The sequence below is a fragment of the Echiichthys vipera genome, assembly GCF_963691815.1.
Source record: "Echiichthys vipera genome assembly, chromosome: 3".
NCBI lineage: Eukaryota > Metazoa > Chordata > Actinopteri > Perciformes > Trachinidae > Echiichthys > Echiichthys vipera.
The window spans coordinates 28,560,605-28,573,086 of NC_139828.1; the positions used below are offsets into that span (position 1 = coordinate 28,560,605).

A 12,482-nucleotide genomic window follows, 5' to 3' on the forward strand; every position below is an offset into this window, starting at 1 on the left:
GGTAGAATGGTTAGGTTTGGTTCACCGAAAATGAAATATAATAATAATAATAAAATATCATATTGCTGTTGCCAGTTTTGCATGTAAACATGTGTTTACATCTAAAATGAACATAGCCTAAATGAAACATTCAATTAGATTATTTTGGAGGAAAATTAACTGTTTAGTAATTGTTTATTAATCGATTAAATAGTTGACAGATTCATCAATAGAAAAATAGTCGTGGGCAGCCCTAAGTGAATGCTAACAGTGAAGAGAAGTTTGGTGATTGTTCTTCCAGCATTATGTTGTGTATGATTTGAGTTGTGTGGCATGTTAAGGAGGTGTCCCTGTGGAGAGAACCTGGGTCTCCTCTGTGTTACTGCCATGTGCAGGCAGGCTGGTGGGTAAGATATCGACACTGCCAGGGGGCTCTGTGCTGTCACTCAAACACAAAATACTTAACACCTAATTCAGCAGAGGCCTCTTTAGTCAGTCAAAACCATTAGCTCAGCTTTGTCTGACTCCAGAGGCCTCCTTCTTCACTGCTAACATCCCCTTTATCTCTCCTAGTCCCACTTAAAAATCATCATGTGTCAGACATGTCAGTTTTATTTCAGAAAACAGATTTTTGCTCCAGTCAGATAAATAGCCGAGCATGTGTAACTACTGTAAATCATTCTGAACATGCACATTCATCAAATACAGGATGTATCTCATCATTTAAAAAGGACATTTGGAGCAGCCTTTTTTTTCAATAGAGATTCATTAGAGAGAGAAGTGGAAATCATTGGTCTGCAAAAGCACTGATGTCCAACATCATTAGACACACAGCAACAGCCCTGCCTGGACTGTAGGCTTTAATGATGGTGTCAGCTGTTTTCTGTCCGCCACCACTGACAAGGGGAGACGTTTACTGTGATGCTGACCTGCTGCTCTCGACAGAAACAGCCAGCTCACTGGCCACACATTATCACAGCTAAGGAAAATACAAGCAGGCCAGATGCACATCCGTCTGCATGAAGTAAAATTACATTTGTAATGAGAGCTTTCATTTACATTCCTGCAGGAAATAATATTTAAAAGGAGTACTTGGAGCTCAGGCCTCATGTCTTCATGTTGTGTATTTTGCTGTGATCCTATTTATGCACAAGGAGTTGATAAAAAAGGACTTCAGAATTTCTTTAAAAGGCAAAATGTCTTTGTTTAGAACAACAGATTTTCTAAATCTCTCTAAGAACCCTCTTGAAATAAATATTTATTTGGATGCAAGACGAGTGAAAGTCAAAACCATGTCCTAACTTTGCAACCATGACAGTAATCCCTCTTAATGCAGAGGTGATGATTCACTAATATACCTGCTTGAAGTCAGATAAGCTAAAAAAGCTCCATTTGATCGGAAGATGCGTATTAATACTCTTGTTGCTCTAAATGTAAAAGGGGCTGACACTAAGAGAATATGTCAGAGGAGCACAAGGCTCTTTGTATGATGTGTGCGTGCACGTGTATAGATGAGCCCGTGCATAAAGCACGGATTTTGCAATCCATGAATGCTTTTCCCCATGTCACATTGGCTTTCACGGCAGGACATTTTGCGCGAGAGGTAAGCAAGAATACACTGCAGCACATATGGAAATGATCTGTATACCTGATACTGCATTCTTGGGGAATGCTGTGGTGTTAACATACAATTGAAAATGATTACTTCTGGGAAACCAAAAATACAGAAAAGCCTTCAGAGCATATAAAGGCTAAGTAAAAAGGTTTTCATCGCAATATAATACAGTTAAGCCGAGGCTGAGGCTTCTGGGTCTCATTTTGCCATGATTTTCTCATGTGATGCACAGGCTTTGAACATGGGCACTGAAGCAGTCCATTTTTACATTTTCTATTAAGTTTCCCTGCGAGGCCCCCAGGTACCTCCACTAAATAAGGCTGGCTCTCCAGGGGACCTGGCTCCAACTACAGTCAGATATCCCTCACCATAATGTACTCTGCTCCTAACTCTGTTGAGCTAGTCTGATATTGAAGGACACCTTTAAAGTGAGACAATGTAACATTTAAAAATAAGGGGGCGGGGAAAACACCCTTTCCTAAAAAATGAAAAGTGAAAATTGAAATGACAAAACACACTATGTAGTACCCTCCAGACACAATACAATTTGACTAGATGCCCAGGAAGTCACGGAGGACAGAGCAGAATAGGCAGTATTAAAAACGTCTAGTGGGACTACATCATTTTGTTGTTACCAGCCAGATTCTGTGTAACTGATCTTAATGTTTGCTGGTTATATAACTATACCCTACTTGTGCTTCTGTTACACTACCTTTTAGCATGTCACAGAAAAGTAACATAAAGAGAATCTTGGGTAATGAAAGCAAATTCAACCTTGCCTTGTCCTGTACCTGTATCGCGTGTGGCTGCTGTTACATAGTTACATAGTTTTAATTTAACCGAAGATGCCTTCTTTTTTTGAATGATGTCTTGCTGATGTTACACATCTGGAACAGTTTCCCCTCAGAGTGGACACCAACTAATATTATAATCATTATTTACATTCAAATTGGCAATATAATTCAGGATTTCAGCAAATTTCACACGGTGAGAGATCAGCTCTTTGCTCAGCAGAGCTTTAGCGGTTTAGTGTTTGTGACTACACATTCCCCGTTGTTAGGGTTTTCGTGGTCTACAGATACGCCCTGCCTGATTTGAACAGCTGCCAAGCTATCAACGGGACTGTTAACAGAAGGGAGGGAGGGCGGCGGTGGGGATACGGCCCTGTGGTTGTAGAGTGTCAATAAAGCTGACAAAACACATGACATCTTTTTAGATAAATACATTTTACACCATGATATGAGGGGGTGACACTGAGTTTGGTAAAAAAAAAAATAATAGTAATAATGATAGTAAAAACTGTACTTCTTATGTGTACTAATCTAAAACTACTTTCACAATGATCTTACAATCAAATAAAAGAAAATGCTAAAAATGAATCTGCACATTTGCTGTAACTAAGTATGTATGCACTGATGAAACATTCTGTATACAGAGATTATTACCTCGCCACAATGCGTGCATGCACCGTTAACATGGGAGACCTCTTGTAGAGCGTGGAAAGGCCACTGCAAATTTGTAAAATATCTTTTAATATTTTAGTCAGAGAAGAAGGCTACTGAAATGGGAGTACGGTTGAGCCTGTGAGGAAATGAATACACAGTTTTAGGAAGTAGGATTTAAAGGCTTTTAGTGATGGTGGACTCACATGAAAGGTTCGTTTAATGCCCAGGGCGAGGTTCTCTGTCTTGATATTCCAGATCAGTGGTTGGGGGGAGTTGAGTACCAGGACCAGTGGCTTCTGGTGGTGCAGCAAAGACTGGATTGGCTTCAGATGTAGCTCAACCTGGTAAGGTAAAAGAACGGGAGTGAAGTCACATGAAGGTACAACACACTGGTAAAAAAAACGCATCAGTATAGTGAGAAAGAGGGCACTGACAGCGATATTCATAGTACATTGGATGATCCAATTTCACACAGCTACCCTACAAATGTCATAGCTTTGATGTTCTCATGTTTACTGAAAATGAACCATAAATATCAGGCGATACAGTTACTATCCTGTAATTGCAGTGCTATAATGTTGTAGATTGTTCTTCTTTATCAGACTTTGTGGTTGTTTATGTACTCACTCTGCTGATAAACTCACAAAGACAGCATGCTTTGCTCTCCCTAAAAGGCACTTGCTTAGCTCTGATATGTAGCCTCAGCGGGACCTGAACTTTCACACAGTGGAGTCTTTGTTAACGGAGGAAAAAAAATAGTAAGTGGTGGGTCGCTGTTAGCATCTCTACAGCATGCAACTATGCCTTTAGTTCTCAGACTGCTATTAAAATAGATTTTCACAGTCTGGTAGTGAGAAGGGGAAAACAAACGTGTTGCTTTGGGACCTAAACTGTTGTTTTCTTGTTTCCAGTGTTAGACTTGTCCGGACCAAATATAATTAGGTGGTTCATGGCCTGAGTGTGCACTGAACTCAAACTTATCTCAGCCAAGGGTCTGGCTTGCCATCGTCAACTTTACAAATAAGCACTACTTTAAAATAGTACTACTTACTTGGTAAAATTGCCAATACACCAGAGTTGTTAAAAATTCTCAGCTTCCATCAAAGCTTTGATGAGAAGTGATACTCTGAATGGTGCTATGTCTGACACTCTTCTTTAAACCGCCTCCCCTCTGTATTCCCAGACTAATCATATTAGCCCCATTCTGTGTGTCAGCACTAAACGCCTGTAAATCACTAATTCAACCCACAAGGATTCATGTTATATGATAAAGGGAACCCTACAGTAATCAGCCACAGCTCGCAAAATATACTGGCCCTTCACTCTTTTTCATCAAATACAGCCTTTGAGCTTCCATTGAAGCTGATAATGGAACAAACGAGCTGTAATCATGATGAACCGTGATTGTAAAAATATGTTGACAGTTTAATATTAGAGGAGTATTTGAACCATGAAAAACTGTAGAGAACCCTCATGCCAATAATTAGTTTGGATGTGGTTGTGCTGTGTATATTATCAAAGTGAAGATCTATGTTGTTAATGGAAACCATTACTATTTTTCTGATGGAATGCATTTCAGCTGCACTCTTTATATCAGTCACTTCAAAACAGAAATAAATAATCAACTCTTTTAGACTGATTTGTAAAGGGGTAAACAATTTATTAAAATATCTGTTATGGGTTCTGAACCAGACGATTGAATCCGTATGATTTTCACAAATTAATAACAATATCCTAACAAGTGGTGTGTTGTTTGGCAATCATTTGGTAAGGGTTGATTTTGCTGACTACTGTAACCAGCAAATAGCTGTAGTAAAATATTTTTCACTCCTGACGTTGACTGATGAAAATCCTGTTTTAATATGTTCTCTGCATGCCTGTGTCTGTACTATTTACATAAAAGAAAGTGACTCCACTCCAATCTCTAATATTATGATGACTGAATAATGATTGAACTTTAATCATACTGCGCAAAAAAAAGCAACAGATTGGTGAGTCTTTCCCTAGATAATCAATCTAGATGATGACCAAGCTGGCTCATTAAGGAGTTGAATGTGAAGTGATTTACTAAAAAGCTAGCTTATTAGTGTAAATTACTGAAAGCTGGTAGATAGTGAAAAGTATTCTGTATCTTCCAGTGAAATTTTTTAAACACATTGTATCGATTTTTGAGCTTCTACCTTAAAATCACTTGCCTCCAGGGCGTGGTGCTATAAAGCAGCTCATCCTGTTAGGCTGTGAAGCTGCCATTGGCTCTAGCAGCTACAGTGCAGAGCTGTAAACAGTATCATTATGGGCCATCACATATACATTCAGAAGGTTAGTTTTTGATTATGCTCGGAAAAAAAACATATCTTTAATCTACCTATTTTGTCGTCACAGTGGGGTTGTAAAGCAATGTGCAGAAAGCCCTGGAGTGACTGGCTGGGCCAAGGAATACATAGAGGATGTCATTCCCCCAAACAAACACATAATGTAGAGCTATAACAAGATCTATGTTAATTAAGCCCCCTTCACACATGCACAGTGCAAACCGTATAGAGCAGGTCATTGTGTCGAGTATTCGGGGGGCATGTTGATGACGTTTTCTATTCATTTGCCCAAACTGGAAGACAATGAACCTCTCAGGGAAGGGTGATTTAAACAAATTAATTTTATTAATTTAATTAAAGATCGATATACAAATTCACACACAAATTGCAAGAGACTCAGCTCGTTTATGACCAAATTACACTGCTGTAGTGTAGTGAGAGCATGTCTGACACAGACAATCTCCTGTTGTGTGCTACATGTGAGAAAGGAAACTCCAGACTGTGTTTGGACCTGATTCTCCTGACTTAGTCCGTGGTTCATATGCAGAAATGGCTTTGGTGAGCTTTAGAGGTGTTGGTAGGTGGATTTTGTCACCTTTGGACAGAGCCAGGCTGGCTGTTTCCCCTCTTACCAGACTTTCTGTTCAGCGAAGGTAATTGGTTGCTTGCTCTTCATATAAATCATCAGACTCTCAGAAAGAAAGCAAATAAGGGAAATAAACCTTTGTTCCCTAATTTTGCATATCTATAACTACATGACAAAGGGGCAAACTACATCTGCTGATAAAGATAATATGATATGATATGATCGAAAGCTCCAAAATGGCTACTAAATTAAGATTGAGATTTTTTTGTCAACTGCTACTTCAAGGTCAATAATTAACTTTTAAACTAAACAAGCCCAAGTGTTTGTTCAGTGCTTTGCAGAGCACAAACACAGTACAGGTATGCAATTCATAGACAATAATCAACATTCAAATTCTGGTCAGAAAAATTGCAATTATCTTGACAGTAGGCAAGATATGAGAAATATTGCTCTGTATCGCTCTCACATGCACAGCCTTTATGCTTCTCCTTGCCAGCATGCTAGACTCCTGTCTCCCTTAGAAGAAATCTATACTATCCAGTGATGTGTGATTTTTATCTTCTGGCAGATACTCAGCGTTCAAAGACTTGTCACTGTGAAGCTGCATTTAACAAGAGACACCGACAGCATAGACAGAGTGAACATGAGGCATCAAAGCCTAATTATCAGTCCTCCACAGATGCAAACCCTGGAGGAGAGCTGTGTTTAGTGATGTGGTCCATGAAAGTGCTGCACAAATCATTCAAGTCTCTCCGTGAAAAGAAAGTGGAAGAAATGTATGAAACAGTTATCTATGAGGCAAACTGAATGGTGATCCAAACAAACAGATCAGAGACTCACTGCTCTGTTTTTTTGGCATATTTGCTGCTCCCCTTAGTCCAGACTCTGGAAAAAGCGTGTGCGTCGCTCCTCTGAGAATAACAACAACCAAGATATGATCATACCTGGCTTGGCTTTGAGGCCCTGGCTTTGTGATGGAAGAGAGAGGCAAAGGGAGAATGTGAGTGAGGGAGAGTTGTAAAAGAAACCCAGACAGAAACATTTCCAGAAGACATGAGTCACCTGAAAACATAGGCACAAACAGAGCGCTGGGGAGAGGAAGTACCAAGAGGCACTAACGGCAAAGAAGAGAAAACTGTGGTAATTACCTGCTATTATTCAAGGTTTAGCAAGTAAACAATCACAATGTGAAGATATATCAGTTCTGACCAGAGCTGAGTTGCACAATGCAAGCAATGATAAGGACTCAACAGCAGCTGGTTTGCATCTCTGCCCACGGAGCTGCTGTCATGAGGTTGGGTAAGACTGGTGCGCATAGCAACAGACCCTTGTCACACAGCCAGGGTGTGGAGAGAGGAGGTGCAGAAACACCAGGAATCAAAGTGCCTCTAATGGGTGTCTCAGGTGGCGCTGAGTTGTCCCCCTTACGGCTACCTTGATGGGACCCTGAGGAGGGGGTCTGCCGGGAACAAGAGGCCACACCTGATTGATGATCAGGAGGCTGGCAAAGGGATTTGGGGGTCCAGTGTCCATTACAGCTTTGGGGCAATTTTGCCAGCAGCCACAGATGGAAGCTTGTCTAGACCTATCACGTTACTGAAATTACACTCCACACAAGGGACGACAGCTGTAGCAGGATAAGCAAGGTCCGTCACAGAGCATACCATCAGTGATGGTAGCATGTGTAAACAATGGAAATGTTAAAAAGAAACAATACAGCTTCAGCTCTAAATCAGCTTCGCCAACAAACACAGCGCCAACTGGATGGAAAACCCAAATGTTGAATCAAACAAAAGGGTTTATTGTCTAACAAAGCCACATGGTTAGAGTTAGAACATATTGATGCCTGTGACACTGCAATTGTAATGTTTGATTTGTTTGTCCCGTCTTGAGCATGTGAGTGCAAATCATGACCTTTCAAGCCAACAAAATCACACAGAGTTTCAAGTGTGCTTCATAAACACTGTGCATCAACATTGTAATGTGATACTTTAACAATATTTTTGCCTGACAGTGTAACCGCAGACACTCTGCAGTCACAGCTCAGTATCAGTGTGACTCCATGTCCTTGCAGTTTCCTTTATTGACGGAGCTGATTAAGCGCCTGATGATCCCGGTTGATTCAGAGAAAACCCCAAACATCCTTTAATTAGCAAAGAAATTAGGACTAATCTAGGAACATACTCTCCCTCCCAGGGAAATAATAATCAAAGAGAGAAAAACGCATTTCCATGACATGAAACAGACAAACTGTAAGGTATTTTTTTAGACTGGAAGAACTTTTTCATAGTTCTCACAGCACAGTTGAAGCTTTTTATTATGTCCTCACTGCAAGAACTACAAACTATCGTAGCTTATCTTAGAACACCGTTTTGAGGGATATTTAGCTCCTACTTACTGCTGCTAGGTACTGTCCCAGCACAAGAGAGGAAGTTTGTAAGGTTATTTGTCCAGACCTAAGTGTACGTTGATGATTGATTGATCACATGAGCCAATGCATTACCACACCGTCAATTTTAACAGCTAGCAAAAAAGCCAGCCACTAAAAGAGTAAAATTTAATTACATAACGCTTCATTCACACACAGTGTAGGAAAGCACATTGCTAATTCCAGATGGGTGACAACTTTGTCCGGCTCAGTTTCAGTAAGCAGAGTAAGAAGAAAGCATAATGGGATCAGCTGGCTAATATTAGCCAACAAGTCCAGCCAGCCGCTACTCGGCTACCTTACCTGTTAATACCACCATACTTTTAGGCTACACTGGTTACAGAAAATGAGCCCAAAAGCAGCCAGTTCCTTCACCTCACGCCATGCTGCAAGAAGACTACAACTTTGCAAGCTTAGCTAGCCAGCAGTAGACAGTAAACACCTGTACTGAAATGTCTGAATAACAATTACATGTTTGCATATTGTAAACAGGAAACAACACGGGTGAAAATACATATCCAAGATTATCACCAAAAACAACAGTAAACCAGAATGATACACTGCAAAAGTTGAAAACAAAGAGGGCTGGCTAAGAGCTGAAAAGTCATGGCTCCAAAAGGAGAAAGGCACACTGCCTGGGACCAATCATACTGTTTTATCTGATGTGTGTGTGTGTGTGTGTGTGTGTGTGTGTGTGTGTGTGTGTGTGTGTGTGTGTGTGTGTGTGTGTGTGTGTGTGTGTGTGTGTGTGTGTGTGTGTGTGTGTGTGCGTGCGTGTGTGTGTGTGTGTGTGTGTGTGTGTTTTGCTTGTCTGGATCTTGGTTCTTTCTGGATCACTGAGGGTGTACAGAGGGAAGGGAAGCCGGACCAAAATCTGTTGACCGCTCTTATCAGTGCCACCCACATATTTGAGCACGATGGGGATGCTACCTGGAGCCTTTCCCTGAACAGTGATGGTAATCAGTCTGCACTCACATCAACGTCGAACTGCAAGAAAACAGCCTTGAAAGACGTCAAAGTGAGACGGGACCTCTGGATAGCAATCTTTGAGTGATATGGCAGAATGGCAGGACATGCTGAATAACACAGCAATAAGGCGGGGGCACGGGGTCAGGAGGATAGACCAAGATAACACTGATTAGATTAAAGTTTTTGTTTTGTTTTTTAAATTTCAGTCAGACTTTGACTAAAATTTAAAAACACAATGTTTATTAGATTAATGTCTAGAAAAACTCGATACACAGAGCTGAGCTGCATTTCAAATTAATCTTCCGGTCCCCAACGTTCACATGATGCAGCATCTACAGTTGACGTTTTATCTGCACCTGACCATCCAGTGCCCGAGTCCTACCCCTCTAAACAAGAGGACGGAAAGCTAAGAGATTAAACATTGTTGGCTTTGTGTGTGCAGTTGTGTGTCTGTTGTGTGTGAGCTCTACTCTTATCTGAGAGTGTGCTCTCGCCAGCTGTTTGTGCTCGGTGAGCTCCTCCAGCTAGTCACTCATACAGTCAAAGATATCTGCAAATTCCAGCTGATAAAACAATCATCTGCTCTGCCTCACCCTGATTCAGATCCAGTTGCTGTGTTTGATGTTTGCTTTTGGTAAACTGATTAGAGAAAGATGACAGATTTGAGATATCACCGGCCCAGTGTTTATTTTTTACCCTATCACAAGACTGCATCCCCAGAAAGGCCTCTTGTTTTGAGTTGCCTTTTTTTGCTGTAACAGGGGGACTAGGGGGCCACCATAGTGCCCAACTCTGCATCAACACATGGTTTGTTAGTAGGGTGCAAAAGGCCACTTTAACATGTGACAGAAGGAACATATGGATAAATGTTTAAACTTGATACCTACACTGTTCAACCAAAACTGGGGGAACAGAACAGAACACTTCAGGATGAGGTCATTGTTTTGGTAGAGCTTAAGTGGCAAAACACCAACACCTTCAGGTCAATAGTCAACTGACAAAAAATATATTTTTCCTCAAAGTCCCAAGGGGTTTAAAGCCTGGATGAAATTTGAGCAGCAAGTCTAGTCTACAGCACAGCTCCCTCTGACTGTAACTCTCATTTGTTCTTTTACTCTGCAGGATTAGATCTTTTTCATACAATATTATGTCATTTGGAGGAAACGTGAAAATGGTTCTACCAATATTTAAGGAAATCACTACTCATGGACACACAAAGCCCCAACCTGGCACTACAGGCTTTACTGGGACTTGCCAGCCTTACACTTTACTAGTCCTATTCCAGGATGCTGGCTCTCATCCTGGGCTCTCTTTCTTTAAGAGGCCCACAGGAGTGTAAGAGAGAAAATGGGCTTCTGTTACTCTGATCAAACTACTGGCGCTGAGGAAATCATCATTCTTTTTTTCAGACAAATGTGAATAACACTTTTGAAATAGAAATATATATTGTCAAGGCGAGCCAGTGTCAGTAGTGGTCATTTTATTAGCCCACTGTCTTAAAGAAACATTGAGTAAAAATCCAGAGTATGATAAAAAAAAAAAAAGGGTTTAAAAAAAATACAAAACTGTTGGTTTCAAACCGCAAACTAACCAAATAACGTCAGCTCACAAATCGCCCTAATAGCGGTCTGGCAATGCTCAGTGCGAACTGTCTTGGATGGGTGTCATTTCAGGATAATTATAATAAAAAAGTCTGACAAGTTGTTTAATTTTTCACTGAACAATTGATGCAACACTGACTAGTCAAGAAAAACTCTTCTGGAAACACTACGTCTCCTTAACCAAATAGCGCTAGACGATTTAATGAGGTACTGCATACTTAAAGTTGTACTCCATAGATTTCATCTATTTAATTGTCTTTTAAGTTATTATCCATCAAAGAGTGAGTTAAAACAATGGTGATTAATCATATGACCCACTAATGAAAGAACTTCTACTTGCCTTTTTGCCGAATATTCCAATCTGAGTGTCAGTGGCGACTTTCCCGGGCTAGATGTAAATAAGCCGCCATGTTAGTGACGCGGCTGACAGTGGTTGGTCTGTCAGCAGACAGCTGACAGAGACAAACAGAGACGGACAACCATTCACACTCACATTCACACCTACGGGCAATTTAGAGGCATCACTTAACCTAACCCATGCATGTCTTCGGACTGTGGGAGGAAGCCGGAGAAGCCGGAGAAAACCCACGCAGACACAGGGAGAACATGCAAACTCCACACAGAAGGGCCCCTGCCGGGATTCGAACCAGGAACCCTCTTGCTGTGAGGTAATTTTTGAGATATTTCAGAGCTGTCATTCCAATGTAAACAATGACCTCTGACAAATGCAGTCTCATTTAAACTTCTAATTACACATGTACCATCCCTTAATCTAAATGAACAGCAATAGAAAGACTATTTAGGTAGAATAAGTGTGAGTTGAGACTTTGGTTAAATTTACATGACAGGGAGTATATTGTAAGGGTTTTGCAAGAAGTTGATGTACAATTCGTTTAAAAACATGAACATTATTTGTTTTCCTACTGCTATGGTTTAATAAGACTCAACCACTTGCTCACTGGTGGACATCATGAACAGTAACCAGGCAATCAAATGCTGTATTTGAGCACAGTTGTTGCGAAGCAGTACTTGACTTGAAGTAATTTGGTTTCTATAAGGAAAGTAGGCTGAATTTCCAAATTTGTTATTTCATGCAGATACAAGAGCCTGGCAGCTGTTACTTGTCAGTCTAAGCACCTGTATTAAATACAGGTGGTTCTAAAGACTGCACTTTTATAAAGAAAGCGTCCAGAACAATAAAAGAAAATGTGACATATTCATGACTTTTACTTAAACGACTCCATTTAAACTTGTGTAAATCAAGCAAATGCTCAATTCTTTCACCTCAGCAGATTTGAGCACATGGCTTGTTCATCACTTGAATACTATACAAAATATTATTGTGGGTATTTCAAGCTTTAGGCTACTTGGACGAATGACTAGCATATGTTCTTATTCTGGTGTGTTTTTCTACAGTGACTGCAAGCCCTCTGAATGTGAGCATATCTCAGACGAAGCACTATGCACAGTCACTACTGAGGTGTTCTGTTGCACTTAATAACTCAGCTTTGGTGTGTAGATTGGCCCGGAGCCAAAGTGTGTATTCT

General features: G+C 40.6%; 1 protein-coding gene across 2 annotated transcripts in view; it reads right to left on the reverse strand.

Moving 5' to 3' along the window:
• tgfbr3 (transforming growth factor, beta receptor III) overlaps nt 1–12,482 on the reverse strand; it is a 77,654-nt gene that overhangs the window by 34,144 nt on the left and 31,028 nt on the right. For both annotated transcript variants that reach the window (XM_083940649.1, XM_083940648.1), the window contains exon 4: nt 3,243–3,380. In XM_083940649.1, the coding sequence (XP_083796775.1) occupies nt 3,243–3,380 (138 nt within the window). The remainder of the gene's footprint in view (nt 1–3,242; nt 3,381–12,482) is intronic.